At 26.2% G+C, this 15845-nt stretch overlaps 1 protein-coding gene across 2 annotated transcripts in view; it reads right to left on the reverse strand.

The window, feature by feature from the left end:
- Efa6 (Exchange factor for Arf 6) overlaps nt 1–15845 on the reverse strand; it is a 396188-nt gene that overhangs the window by 9945 nt on the left and 370398 nt on the right. The window contains exon 16 of one of the 2 annotated variants that reach the window (XM_075359859.1): nt 10973–11034. The exons of the other annotated variant lie outside the window; for it this stretch is intronic. Coding sequence (XP_075215974.1) covers nt 11016–11034 — 19 coding nt within the window. The 3' untranslated portion in view covers nt 10973–11015. The remainder of the gene's footprint in view (nt 1–10972; nt 11035–15845) is intronic. 2 annotated transcript variants of the gene reach the window in all.

A 15845-nucleotide genomic window follows, 5' to 3' on the forward strand; every position in this document is an offset into this window, starting at 1 on the left:
TGGAAACTTATGGGATACTGTATATCAACGATTGCTTGTTAATCAAGCTGTTAATTAAGTTTGTAAAAAAATACTCAGAAAATTATTAAAAAGAGCTTAAAGAAACAAATAAGTTGCCCATTCTACACCTGTACAACATTAGAAAGGAACATTACAAATCCTCACCATGCAAAATTATTGTTCTTATTCATTCAAAACCATAAAAATAATGAATGATTGATTCCTACAGCTTAATAGTACATACTGGTTGGGTTGACAGTGGAATCAGTATCGTCAAATGTGACAGGCCAACAACTGTAGACTGCTTATTGTTACTGCAGAATCTTTTTCACTTGCAGTTTATGTTCTATTGAAAATTTATTTGTGTATTGGTTTGTGAATTAGAATCATAACAAATGTTGTGTATCTCAGTGTTTATTAGTGCTGTAAATCTGATTCCTATTTTTATTTCTATAGTTTCTTAGATTTCTAAAAACTTATTTGTAAATATTATTCTTTTTATAATCAAATAAAGAAATGAAATTAATATATTAGTCTATTATAGAATGAATTCGCTGGTATAAAACAATAAATGCATTGATAAAAATTAATGATTATAAATGAATTAAAATATTGTGCAACTGAAAATCCAGCTGATATTGTGAAAAAGTTGCCTAAATGTTGGATATATCTCACAGCTTGGTTTACAGAACAATTCAAGGAAAGAAAACCACAAGGGATGTGAAATCTCCAAAAATAATCTATAATATAAGCAATTTGTTAGACACTACAAACTTCCATCAAAGGATAAGTTTACATATTTTGGTTTACAAATGAAATTCCTACGTCAGAGATAGTTTGTGAAGCAATTAAAAATACCAAACATTTTCCAAATTTATCTCAAACAATGTTATGTAGACTGCTAATGTTTATTAAACTAAAAAAAAAAAAAAAAAAAAAAAAATAGATGACAAATCAATGACATACAAAAGACTGGTATTAAATAAAGCGACATCGCCAAAAAGAGAAAGACATTTTGTATCTCTATGAGATTTTATTAAATCTAGCGAAATTTCATGTAATAAAATTTGGGTGGGACCACAATAAATCAAACAAATATACTTTTCTGAAAGGACTTTTCTGGTCTGAAAGATCCAAGAGGATAGGTGAAAGAATTTTATTTTATGTCATATCAGTAATAAGGGTTTGTAAGAGACAAACTACTGTTTTACTGATAAAAAAAAAACAAAATTAAAGGTTACCATGAAGAAATGGATGGAAAGATTTTTAAAAAAAATTATCCCATATTTGAAAGTCAATGCAGTTGTCTGTATGGATAATGCATTTTACCGTTTAAGAAAATTGAAAAAAATTCCAACAAATGCTTGGAAAAACATTGATATTCAGAAATAGCTCACAGAAAAACTATTGAATTCAATAATAAAAGAATGTAACTTTGAGATTTATTAATATATATATATATATATTTTCTAATTATTGGTACATCACATTTTAAAAATACCACCATGTAATTGAGTCCTGCGAGAACTAATATGGACACAAATTAAAGGTTAATAATACAACATGTAACATAAGTGATGTGCAAAGGTGGCAATAACTTAAGATGAAGGTGATAACCATATTTTTTTTAAAAATTGGTAAGATTATAACAGTCGCTTATTAAATAAAGTATTATAGGGCACCAAATTAGATCATGTAGGCTCAAATTAGATCATATTGTAGACAAAATAGTAGAATCATTTATAATTAATACTGGAAAGTGATAGTTTCAAATATGTTGACATATTTGATAATAATATTTATTAATTAATTGAATATTAAACATTATAAAAAATAGATAAGAAAAACATTACAATAGTAATACATATACACTCAATAGAAATTTATAATTATTACAGTAAGAAATCTTCATTATTAAAAAATAAATCAATTTCAATAAAATAATACCAATGGTAAATATAAATAAAAAATTATCAGCATATCTCTAATTTAAAACTTGGTTAATTTATTTGCAAAACTATCCATATAATCAAGTTTTTATTGGCTTTTTATTTTCGACTCGAATGGAATATACTTTAGTGGCTGCAGTCTTTACCAATACCATGTTCTGTGTAATGAAGCACTGCAGAAGCAACAATCTGATGCAAAAATAAAATATTTTACAAAACTAATGCAAAACTAAATCTTTACGTAATTCATACAATTTTTAAACATTATATATTTAAAAGGAGTTAGAAAAATTAGTAAAAATTGTAATGGTAAAGATAGAAATTGTTAATTTATTAAGAAACTCCCTGCTGGTTTACCAAACAATATTTCCTTTTACTTCTGGTTTAAAATAAATAGCTTCAACAGAGTTCCTTAAAGCTCTATTCATGGTAAATTGAAATTCATGAAAAACAAACAATTATCAGTTAAATAAGAACAAAAAGATTAGAAAATAACAAAAATATTGCTGCTTGCTTTTAATACTTGTAAAGCAGACACTGTTATATTTTGCTCACACTGAATAATACTCTTCAAACATAAGTCATTAGTTTGAAAAAATTGATAATTGTAAAAAAAGGTCAGTTAAAAATTTATTAATATTCAAATCAAAAGTTATAAATATTCTTTTTCCATCTTCAGTAAATAAAAACCAGTGAACAGAAACCTTAGAGTTTTTAACTTTAAATAGTAAAAAAGGTAATTATCTTATAAAACTAACTTAAGATGGAATTTAAAAATTTCAAGGCCAAATTGGAAATCTGGATTTGATTTTCAATGCTAAATACAACATGTACCTAGTGAGCTTCAACATATTAATCTGCAACATTAAGCATTATGCACAAGTACATGTCTAGTCAATCCACATGTCTACAAGTGCAAATTTCTGATATTGCTAGTTCTGCAACATTAAGCATTATGCACAAGTACATGTCTAATCAATATACATGTCTAGAAGTGCAAATTTCTGATATTGCTAGTTCTCTGAATTTTGCTCATTCCCTGAAGTTAAAAGCTGGGCAAAAGTGACAATTTCAGTATAAATAAGATACAAATATAAAAATAGAAACAAGTGTAAATTAATAGTTTAAATGAATTGATACAGAAACCACAATCATACAAGTTCATTATAAACCCAGGTTAAGTGATTTAAATTTTATAATAATGAAATTTTTAGCAGTTCCCTATATTACACATCTTTTAAGATTCTTAATATATGATCATACAGATTGACTTTTATCATGGAAATTTACATCAAGTTCATTAGATTTCAAAAAAGTAAATGGATTTGTTTAAAAAAAATATATAAAAATATCATAAATAAATGACAATTCAATTTGAAATTATGTTACAAACACTAATTAAAAAAAATGCCTTTGATTATGGAAAATAAAAAAAAATAGATAGATAATAAGAATCAATAAGAACAGAAGCTTAATCAGAAAACTGGCAGGGACATATCATGAGTAGACAAGTATTCATTAAAATATGATATAAGGATCAGTAGAAGGTAAAAAAATACAGGCTGGAAAAAAATAAAAATTGTAGAAGATTTAAAAGAAGTCGGAGCTGTACGGATCTTAAAGTCAAGCCGGGAATAGAAGAGAATATAAATGGACACGGTGCAAGGATCTACTTCTGAGCAGATAACCATATGATTACATCCAATTGCAATCAAAATGTTGGATTTTCTCATTTTCAAACTTCCATACTGATAACATAAAGCAGAACCTATCCTCAAAATGACTCAAACCCGATTTAGTACATTTAAAATTTGATGAATTATAAGCCTGAATTCAAAGAATGATATTTTTTTCTTTCACATGTGCAATTCAGAGAACATTAAAAAACATGAAATCCATTATCAATTATATATATTTGCTTATTTTTATTGTATTATGTTCAAGTTAACCTGATTTCATGCCAACTTCAATTCAAACTGATCTCATGCTAGTCAAATATTATTTTTCATGTTTGTCATGATAAGTGCTTATCACATAAAGTGTGAGTTATGCGTTCAGGCAGTATGAATAAAAGTTTTTTTTTTTAAATGAACAATCATTTATCTTTTATTATACAAGTTTTAAAAATTATACATCTACAACCTTCAATCCACCCCAGTCAATCAGCTTAAAAAATAATCACCTAAAACTTTGAATGGCATTAATATTATCGCCTCACAATAGGTGAAAGATCATTTTTTACATCGCTAGTTATTAAAATGTCCCGCCATATCAAGTTTCAGTAATAAGTTTTGGCAGTATACAATCAGTTAAAAATTGTATTTACCAGGTAATTGAGTAGTTAACATTTTTGTGCAACAGCTGGACCCACGGTAAAAACAATTAAAGAAACTGTTACTTTTTAATTAGATTTCAAAGTACAACTTGTATGGAGGGGCTGGTAGTTCCAGTGTGGTTTGTATCTTATTCCCTTTTCTTACCCTTGATTACAAATCTTCACAGGATATATTTTTAATTAAGGGACTAGGATCAATTTTCATAACAATTCCTGGCAGTTGTTAGGGGGAGTGGCAGTTTCCTTAGTGGGCTTGGTGAAATTCCCGGTTGGCTTGTCCTCAGAATAAATATTTGCACTCATAGGCTACAAAAATTTCTAATCTATTAAGTGAGGTGCCTATCAGCTAAAGCTATGCAACAAACTGTTTTATAATCTAGATCTATAAGTTTACTTTTGTCACAATGGTTCAGCAAATTGTAATTCTTGCAGACTGGGAAGTCTAAGTTGTAAATACACACATGAAAGATAATGTAATTTAAAGTAAAGAAAAGAGTCAGTGCGTTTATAAAAAAAAAAAGTATAAAAGTATCACATTTATGCATGAAAACTTTTACCTAAATTGCTGTATCAGTAGCTCATATTAAGGAAAAAAATACTTTACTGCTACAAAGAAATTATTTAGTCTGAGAAATTTATTAATTATACAACGAATTTCTATTAATCAATGAACAATTTGGATAGAAGGATTTAGAAACCATGAATAATAGAAATTTATTAAGATTAAAATAGTTTTACCTTTGTATGACAAACTGCATATGTTACAATCTATGGTACTGCAATACATGAAACGGCACAGAGTAAAACAACCTAGACTTAAGATCATGAAGTAATAAAATTATAACAGCTAAAGCTATATATAAACCAGTTCTCTCATATCAGAGAAGTTGAACAACACTGGATACAGTTTCACTGCATGCTGCTGAGACGTACAAATTAAATAAAGATGTTTATAATTTATAAAAATGTCTCCAAAAATAAAATTTCGGCTTTACTTTATTAATTTTACTACTTCATCACTTATCAACAATAAATTAATTCTTCTGCAAGTTTAGAATAGTGTCATCTTTGTACAGACTTTTCAACTAAAAATTAAATTAAGGATTAATTTAAACTTAATAAATTCAATTACGACATGAATTTAATAAATAAAAATTAAATATAAATGAATATCTTTAATACATTTTAAAGAAAAACTAAACTGTTAAGTTCAAACTTAAGATTTTACACCAGCTTTCTGTGTTAATGATGTGCATCAATATAAAATAAAACTTTATCAATTCAAAACCCATAGGAATACTAAAAAAAAGGAATTAAAATTTTGATTAAAGGCCTTTTTCTAAAAATTGTTTTCAACCTTTATAGAATACGATAAACAAAAAATCATTTTACACTCAAATTGTGTTACTGTAATTTAGTTAATAACTGAGCACACATTATTCATAGTTTCTGCAATAGACAAAAGAATTATTTCAGTATTCAGAAGGTGAGTAATTTTTAAATTAAAAGTTTTTATAAAAATAAAAAAGTTTAATAAAAGTACGTCCATCATACTTAACAATGAATTTAATAAATTCTGTTTAATATGAAGACACAGTAACATACATTTCTGATGAAATGTAAAGACCATTCTGATATTTTTTCCTAGCTTTCTATAAGATGGAGTACTTTCTGCACACTTTATGAGCTATCAAAAATTTATTTTTTGAATTTTCCTTTGCTGTCTGTTTTTCATTTTCTCTTATATCATTTTTTTTCTCTTCACTGCTTTGCATCTCACTACCAATAATGATTTCCCAACTTTCGCTAGTAACCATTATGGATAGTACTTACAACAAATACAGAAAACTGTACAGTACCAGATATATTCAAATGTTCAAATACATCTGTATCTATTACATTTTTTCAAAGTATTTCAGTATTTTCTTCACATTTTCTGCAATCATCTGGCTTAAAAAGATAGAACATTCTAATTTTTAATATCCTTCCATAATTTTATGAGCATGGAATTGTTAAATAACATTAAAAAGTAACAAATAAATTATTCAAAGTAATACCTACAGCACTTTGAATTTCACTAGAATTGTGTATAAATATAAACGTAAGATGTTCAATACTGAACCTTATATTAAACTAAAACATTGCATGGAGAACCAATTTTGGTTATTAATAGATTTTAAAAAAATTATACAATGAAGTCTAATAGGAATAGATTTTGAATTAAATTCTAACCATTTTGAAAAATGTTCTTATTAATTATTCATTTTTTGAGTAAACTAACTCTACTCAAAAGATTTTTATTCACGAGGACTTCTTTCTTCCCATAAACAACCTTATTACCTTGTATAATAATACATTTGCCTGGTAGTTGCTGGTTCAATTTTTTATCAATTATAATATCTTTGTATTTTAAACAACATAATCTTTTTCTTTAGATTATTCACATATTTACTTTTTAGGAAAACAATCTAGATTTCAGCTAAAAATAAACTGTCAAAAAACTTCACTTCTTTCAAGTCTCTATTCAAACAAAAGAATATTGACCTGCTTCCTATAACCAGTTTATTAAAAATATTATACAATTTAAGCCTGATTCTTTGAAAATCCAATAATGAAAAAAATAAAAATAATAATAATACAATTACAAAAATTGTATAAATCGAATTCTAAAAATCATTACTTCCAGTCTCAGTTGGTAAAAAAATCATGAAGAGAAATTCTATCAAATATTGCACAATAAAAAAACTAATTTTTATTTCAAGTTGTCATAATTTGTGAAATGAAAAATGTAATTAAAATATAAAGTTTTGGTAGAGAGCCATGGTGGCAGTTAAGGAAATATTTATGGTAAAATAAATCTATTAGGAAAATTTAAAATTCTATATCAACATACACTGAGAACGGAATTCTTTTGTAAATTATTTTACTCTCATACTGCTTTTATAGAGATCTTGAGAATTTATTACGTTATTAAAAATCACAGCATTTAAGAGCAAATATTTATTTCATGTGGTAAGGTTGATAAGCTCTAATGACAATAATTTTCAGAGTGGTTTAAGCTATGAAGTACTAGTGATGCAAAAATATAAATGCATATACAAACATTGGTAATAATGCTAGGATTTTGCACCTTCATTTCAAAATTAAAGTTGCTAAAAAAAACTATTATAGCCTTTGTTACTCAGAGTGTAAAATTTATAAATAAATTTAAAAAATTAGGAAGCAATTAAAAATGATGTCAAAAGGAGTACGAGGGTCCTAAATGGAAATTATCCACATTATTAAAAAGATCTCTGTGAAAGGTTAAATAAAGCAGTAAGTTTACGATAAATGATAGATATATATACACAAGTGGCATTCTGTTCTTGTGTACTTCAGACCACTAGTAAAGTTACGCAAATTCTGCTGAAATGTTTTTTGTATGATATTTCCAATGTAGCAGCATCTTCTTTATCTTGAATTGAAAGTAATTTGCTGCAAAGTTTACCTTTCTGATTTCTTCATAAGAAGTTAATACAGACTGAAAGTTAGGATTCAAATCTCCTACTGTGAATAAAGGTGTTAAGAATACATTTTCTGGAGTTATGTTCATTGATGTTCTTAATGTATGAACAGTTTCTTAATTTTGCTGAAACCATATTGGTTGATGATAAATGTGATATTTGCAGAGCTCAAGAAAGAAATTCTTCTATCATGCCAAACAAATGAGATGAATCAACCATTTGCATTCTTCAAACAAATACAGCACACTAAAATTTGCTAATTCACATCAAACAGTAATATGATTAGAGTGCAGTTTATATATCCTGAAAGAGGAAATGAGTTTCATATCTTATCATAACAATGTCATTTATTACACATCCAACATGATCTAGACAAAAGTTTTCTGTGTTTTGTAAACATTTTGCTTAACCCTTTAACAACCATGACTTATGTGAGGGTGAATACAGATCTTAATATAAAATTCCCTGAACTGATTTACCTAACAGGTATAAGCACTATTACAACAGGTGTAAGATAAGAGCCATTCTCCAGCATTTGTCAAACCATCTATATATTCTCAAGTGTGCAATCCCCAACAACTGAATTAGTATTTCTTTTCTCTCTGTTTTTTTTTCTCCCTGACACTATAGATCAGCAATTATTAAGTTCTTCACTCATTGTGAGCCAGAGCTCTATGCTAATGGCCAAACCAAATAAATAAGAAACTTTCACTGTGTTTGCGGAACCAAATCATCATATTCAGTGAATATTTCTGCAACAAAAACCCAATGTATTGTACTTCACTGCTCTATGACAACTGAAACAACACATCAATTAACAAGTATAATGTAACTATAACTTTGGGCAACTAGCTTCTCCTTTAACTTTAAAAAAAAAAAACATATTTCCATTCTGGATAGATTAGAATTACAAAATCTCCTGTTTCATTGATGCAATGTTTTTCAATTTTTATATATTTCCCATTAACTTAAAAATTACTGTCATTTATTTAGCATCTCTTAAAAAAAAATTGAAAATCAACATAAATAATCACACACTAATTACATTATTATATAATCTTTTCCTCAACACATAAACATTCTACTAGAACAAGAAATACATTTCAGTAATCCTTGGACAGTGTTCCAGTTTTCTCCATTTGGTCAGTTTCTTTTTTCTATAGTCATCTTTTTTCAAATGAGTCTGATGAAAATGCTAGTAAGTGGTTTAAATCATATTTAAACAGTATAAAATAGCAGTGGTACTTGATAAGCCAAGGAAAATAAAAACAGATACATCACGGCCCATTTACTCTCGGGTATTCGTAAGAAAATTTCCCATTCACACTACATAATGTGGAAGTAGTTTTCTAACTAACTCCCTTCACTTTTACAAGACATGAATTCCAACAAATATGCAGTATATTTGCATATTAAATATCTAATTCATAATATATGCAGTAGCTGTAATAAAAAGGGTTAAATGTAATTTAACTAAAGAATTTTTTACTAAAGCTACAGTTGGTGACTATTCTGAATACTTGTGTAAAGAAAAACTGCTCTGGTCATCACAATATTTAGGTAAAATAATTGAGACAGTGAATTGTACAAAATAAATTAAGGTGCTTACATTTTGCATTTCTGATCACTGCTTTTTGAACATATTCTGCAAAAAGGATATATATATATATATATATATATAACTTAATCCACCCAAGTACAGATAAGACAACTCTTACTTTATTTGTATATTTATAATTTTTCATGAAAGTACTTTGCGGAATCCCACATCATCAGTCATATGATATTTATAAAACTTATCAAAATTACATATTAAATGATTAAAATTGCAATATACAAGAGTATATGAATTCATTAAATAAAATATATTAAAAATAAAATAAAAACAAACATTTAAACATGTATGTTACCAGCCAAATACTCTGGATGCATGTTTAAATGACTGACTGTTTTTATGTTGTTTTTAATATATTTTATTTAATATCCTCATATACTCTTGTATATGATTGCAATTTTAATCTTTTAATCGTTTAATATGTGATTTTATAAATATCACATGACTGATGATGCAGGATTCTGCAGAAGTACTTTCATGAAAAAATAAATATACAAATATGGTAAAGAGTTGTCTTACATCTGTTCTTGAGTGGATTAAGTGGAATTATACATATATTTGAATTTGTATTGTTGGTGTAGAGATAATATGGGTCTTGATAGGATTAATTTTAGAAAAAAAAAAATATATATATATATATGATACATACTATGTTATCATCCGCCATACTGTCATACGCGTATACTGTCCAAATAAGAATGCGTTCATGTACTAACCATATATTAATGTAACACTCATAGGAATAACAGCATACAAGATTAAAATTTTTTTTTATGAACAGACTTAATTAAAATAAAAGAATGATTTTTTATAAAAGAATTATGCGTAGTCAAATTCAGAACTTTCTTCTTTTATTGAAGTATGTTAAAGATTATTTTCATTTAAGTGAGGTCATTTAATTTAGAGGCAAAAGATGTATTTCTAGCTAATCTAGCTTTATATAACCCCGAACAAGTATTATAACTGTTAAGGCTGGATTATCAATTCTCTGTTACATAACAATTCAAAACAACACAGTTTAAAGAATTATTATGTTTCAAATCAGAAAGGATTTTTTTGGAACCCATATTCTGTGTAACTTTAAAAATCATAAAAAAACAAATTAATTCAAGAAATAGAAAGTATAATAAACCCTATTTATAAGTATAAAAGTAACTAAGAACACAAAATTATTTATAACTTTACTGCAGCAATTAAAATGTGATTAAAGTAATGAAATAATTAAAGGAATAACTTTAATGCTCTAGACTTTGGACAAAGTTAAGTTCTTGTAATTTATCCATTTTTAAGTATTAATAAACATTATTTAATAAAACTTAATCCACAGTTATTAAACAAGCTGTGTTAAAAGCAGTCTATTCATAAAATTACAGCACACTTGCACATGAAATAAATAACAAAACATTGACGGCAACAATCACATTAACAACTGAACTGAAGCGACAATCTTTGTTTTTACAAATTGCATTAGTTTAGTGTCACATGTTACACAAATAAAATGAATATAAACAATAGTGATAAAAAGCAATGAGTTAATAGTTAGGAAACGTGCTGAAATAATTATAGGAACCTGTTATAATAGCTATAGTACTGGTACAGGGTCCAGTGGATGACTAGCAGATTACACAACATCTGTAACACCAATTACCACCACCATAATTACAAAATTACAAATTACTTACGAAAAAATTTATAACAATATATGATATAAGAATGAATTTTTTTTTCATTTTAACAAATTCTGTAAATAAGCAAATCAAAAATTCAAACCAGATTATCAATGTGACTGGAAGAAATCAGTCAATATTATATATCTATGAACTGTTACTTGTAATTTTTTTCTCATTAACCTTAAATGGATAAGATAAAATGTATTCATAATTTATAGGTCAAATTTTAGTAGTTGTTACGTAAAACTTTATTTTTCACCATTTCTTTCAAAGTACAGGTCTTCACCTCTTACGACTTTGTCTCATGAATGCTGCAAAATAGCTTTTTACGTGCTATCCTGCTGTTCCATGACATTTTTTTCTCTGTTTAGCTCTTACTCACAACCTTGAATGTTCTGAAACATAAGTGTATGGATCATTGATATTAGAATAGAAACCTGAAAGCATGACGAATCTTCTCCATTGAGTATCAATGTTTAAAAAATAAAAAAAATAAGAAATGGTGGTAAAAAGAGTTTTTCAGCAACTTCCACAATCCATCATTTGTTCTTCAAATAAAGATGAAGAATCTCATTCAGTATTCTAATGAAATATTTTATTAATGAACTTCAGAGCTGTGGAGAACCTTACATTATTACTCTTTCAAACTGGACATTAGGCAAGAGATTAGATTTATTTGCGACAAGAAAAAGTAAAAACAGTATACACAAGACAACTGAAAAATATAAAAAATTCTTCTTCTCACTAAATAGATTTGAATTATGAATAATTGTGAAAATATTAATTTAAAGCTATAAAAAAAATTACAATTGATGCTCATTAACTTGTATGAATTATTTAAACCTAACAATACCAAGCACCACATTATTGATTATCCAATTAGTTATCAGATCTTAAATTTAAAAAAAAAGTTAAATACTACAAAAAAAATGTTGTACATTTCATCATGATGAATAACTGGTATTCTATTCACTATAAATACTTTGCAATCAAAGTTCTGTTAAAATATGAATTCTATAGAACATAATTGATAAAATACAGAATATAATTCCAACAATACACCTTATAGACGACTCCTATAAAAAAATCAATCATGTTCTGACTTGAATCCAAATAGTTGTGTATGACTGTAACTACTTATTAGTAATTTTCAAATTAAACTACATCTTTCCTCATCGGGTGATTAATACAACTCAAGCTTGGAGAATACAGAAATTTCAACAACATTCATCTTAAGTTCTATCAATCATAGATTGAATAAATAACTCTAGAGTACTTTTCCCCAAACCAGACAAGATAAAAAAAATTCACTGGAAGAATGTTGCTTTGGTTTAATTAAACAAGAAGAGTCTACAAAGTACTCATCTTGAAACAAAAATTGTTTTTAAAATTAAAAGTTACACTCATAAAACTCTTACTAGTTATCTAATAACAATTATTGAAACATGTTGATGCATTCAAAATAATATTGCTTGCGCTCAAACTTGTGTTTTGCTTAGAACACCTGAATATTTAAGATGAATTGCTAAAAATTAAGTCAACGGTCTCAATTTCTGGCAAGGGTCTGAAATATTATACTGAAAATGAACTATCTTTCAAAAACATTCATTAATAAAATACCTTTTTTAAATAAATGAAGACAATATGTCAAAGTTAGTGATTATATAAATTGTATATGGTAAGTTTTAATCTAAATTATCTAAGGGAGTTTGTTTATGTTAAATTATCTTCCTATTTCCTGTTTAGCCTCTGGGAATTACCATCAGAGGATGAATGAGGATGATAAGTATGTGTATAAATGAAGTGTAGTCTTGTATAGTCTCAAGTTGACCATTTCTGAGATGTGTGGTTAATTGAAACCCAACCACCAAAGAACACCAATATCCACGATCTAGTGTTCAAATCCGTATAAAAGTAACTGCCTTTACTAGGATTTGAATGTTGGAACTCTCGACTTAGAAATCAGCTGATTTGCAAAGACGAGTTCACCACTAGATAAACCCGATGGAAATGTTAAATTATCTAAATGTAAATAAGAATTTTATTTGCTTAACATGATATCAAAATTTCTAATATGCAACTGTAACATTTTAAAAAAATCAATTTTTTTATGTAAAACTGTTTAATATGAATAAATTAAGGTATGGTAAACAAAATCATGCAACTAGCAAACTGTTTTACTAGAGGTGTCCCAAATACTCTTTAATTTACTACATTTATGAATAAAAAGACAACGTATATTATAAAATTTAACATCATAATTACAAATAACATACCAAATAATCTAACTAATTTCACTAACATGTCCAAAATATTGATATAATGTACAAAAAATATTAGATATATCTTGAGTATAAACAGAAAAGAAGAGACAACATGAAATTTTAAATACCTTAACCAATAATAAATCATGCATTAATTAAAAGACAGAAGGGAAATTTAATTAAGCTATAATATTTATTCTCATTAATCAAGTTACATTGTTTGATGGTGTAAAATAATTTATATATTTAAATGTAAATAATGATAAAAATATGACAAAAGTAAATTAAATTACAATAGTTATCAGTAATACTGATAACTACTGATCAATTAACTGATAGATTTAAATCAAAATTCTATTAATAATGTGATTTGTAGAGAAAAATTTATTTTTATGAATGCAATAAAGTTTTCTGGTAACTGGTAGGCAGCTCAAAGTAAACAAAAATTAAAAAAAAAACTTAGAGTAATATATTAATCTGTGTGTAATTTTTATGTAGTACATAAATGAGACCACTGCAGCAACATATTTAACAATGCTGTGTCAAAAATTTATATTCTTTTCTAAACTTCTATACAATAATTCATCACAGTTGAGTAAAATATAAATTTTCTAGGAAACAAATGTTTGTGCATGTTTGTATAGTAGCAAAGTAACCTTTCAACTACTTATCATAAAATTTTACACAGATGAAGTCCATTTTTAATAATATACCTTCATATATTTCATCTTTCTGTCAACAATACTATCTTCTTCTATCACCTAAGTAGAAGCCTTCATGCAAATTAACATAGAATTTACTTCATACTATTAATATATATCCTTAAGTTTCAAAATCCAGTTTTCTCAACTTTAAACAGCAGTTTTGACAATTTTTGTTGGTTTTAGACAAATATTTATTACAATGAATAACATTTTTCTTAAGCGACAGTTTTTTACTGAACTAAATTAAATACAAATTTTATGTAGTTTCAGGTGCTGTAATGCAATTAAATACTTAAGCAACAAAATTATTTTATAACAGCTCTGAATATTGTTACAATCATTAAATCTTCTGTTTACTTTATCAATCAAGTATGAAAGCTTTTGCTTTTGTAAAATATCCAAGCCTAACTACAGAAGTAAATAAACACGCTGTTAAAATGAAAACTGTCATTATTTAGATTTACTTTCAGCAGCAGTAGAACATATGATGTTGGGAGCTGTCAAGTAAATAAAACCAACTCTTTTAATAATGGTAGCAGTGTATTTGCTGCCCCAAACAATTAATATGTTTACTATTTCATTTCTATATAATTTCTAAACTAAACAGTACTGTTTGATTAACTGCACTGTCTACATACATCATACATTAGATTTATAGTAAACCTTCCATTGTAAAAATTATTAATGTAACCAAGTGAAACAAATGTTTTCTTAGAATGGCTGTTGTTATAAAATAAAATACTGTAATGGTTTCTTAATTAATGAAATACTTGTTATGTTATCTATATCTATTTAACATGGACTCAGCTATAATATATTTAAGGTTTGGTAAATTTCAGTAATGCAATCTGGTTTTTCTTCCATTATATTAATAGATAACAAAAAAATGTTACATAAATAAAGTATATGTTGTTTTATTTCCATTGTCTATACACTGAAAGATGTTTAACACTACAAAAATTATAGTATGAGTTATTCAAAAACAATAAGAAAAACTAGTCATTAAAAGAATGTCAAAATTACTTGAAATAACTACGGGTGATAGTTTCATCTAAAGGAAAAATTAATTCTTTTCAAAAGATTATAAAAAATAAAATCTGACTAATTAAAAAAACCAAAAACCAAAAACCAACACTACTTAATATGGTGATAAAAAAAAGGAAACAATTTAATTAAATGACAATATATTTTATTCACTTTATACATACTATTGATACAGATAATTTCACAACTTTGATTGTAATTTTTAAAGCTTGAAATTCCATTTTATTATAAAATAATGAAATAAATCAATTTAATTAATTATAAACAAACATTAAAGGAGGGAAATCCAATTTTAGAATTTGTAATAGGTATTACAGTAATAATAAAAAGTTAATGTTACTAATAATCATTATAATAGTTAAATGAAAGGTAAATAAAATTTAACAACAAAAATATTTTAAATATTTTCAGGCACACCATAACTAGGTAACGTTCCTGTGTAACTATTATCAGAATATTTATATAACTAAAGATTTCTCTCTAAATATTCAGAATAATTTCACATATACATACTTACACTGATATACATATGTACAAAATATTAATGTATAAGATTTAATGTAGAATAATAATAATAAATAATAAAGTACATTTAAACATTAACACTTTACATTTATTATTAAATCAATGGAAAATTATAATTATTCTCTATGATACATTTCTAAAATTAAATCAACATTACTCAAAAAGGGTATAATTTTAACCTGATCATAAAATATGCTATGTTTTATATATTATTTTAGGTATAATAAAAAAAAAAG

This window comes from Lycorma delicatula, chromosome 3, assembly GCF_047948215.1.
Source record: "Lycorma delicatula isolate Av1 chromosome 3, ASM4794821v1, whole genome shotgun sequence".
Lineage (NCBI taxonomy): Eukaryota > Metazoa > Arthropoda > Insecta > Hemiptera > Fulgoridae > Lycorma > Lycorma delicatula.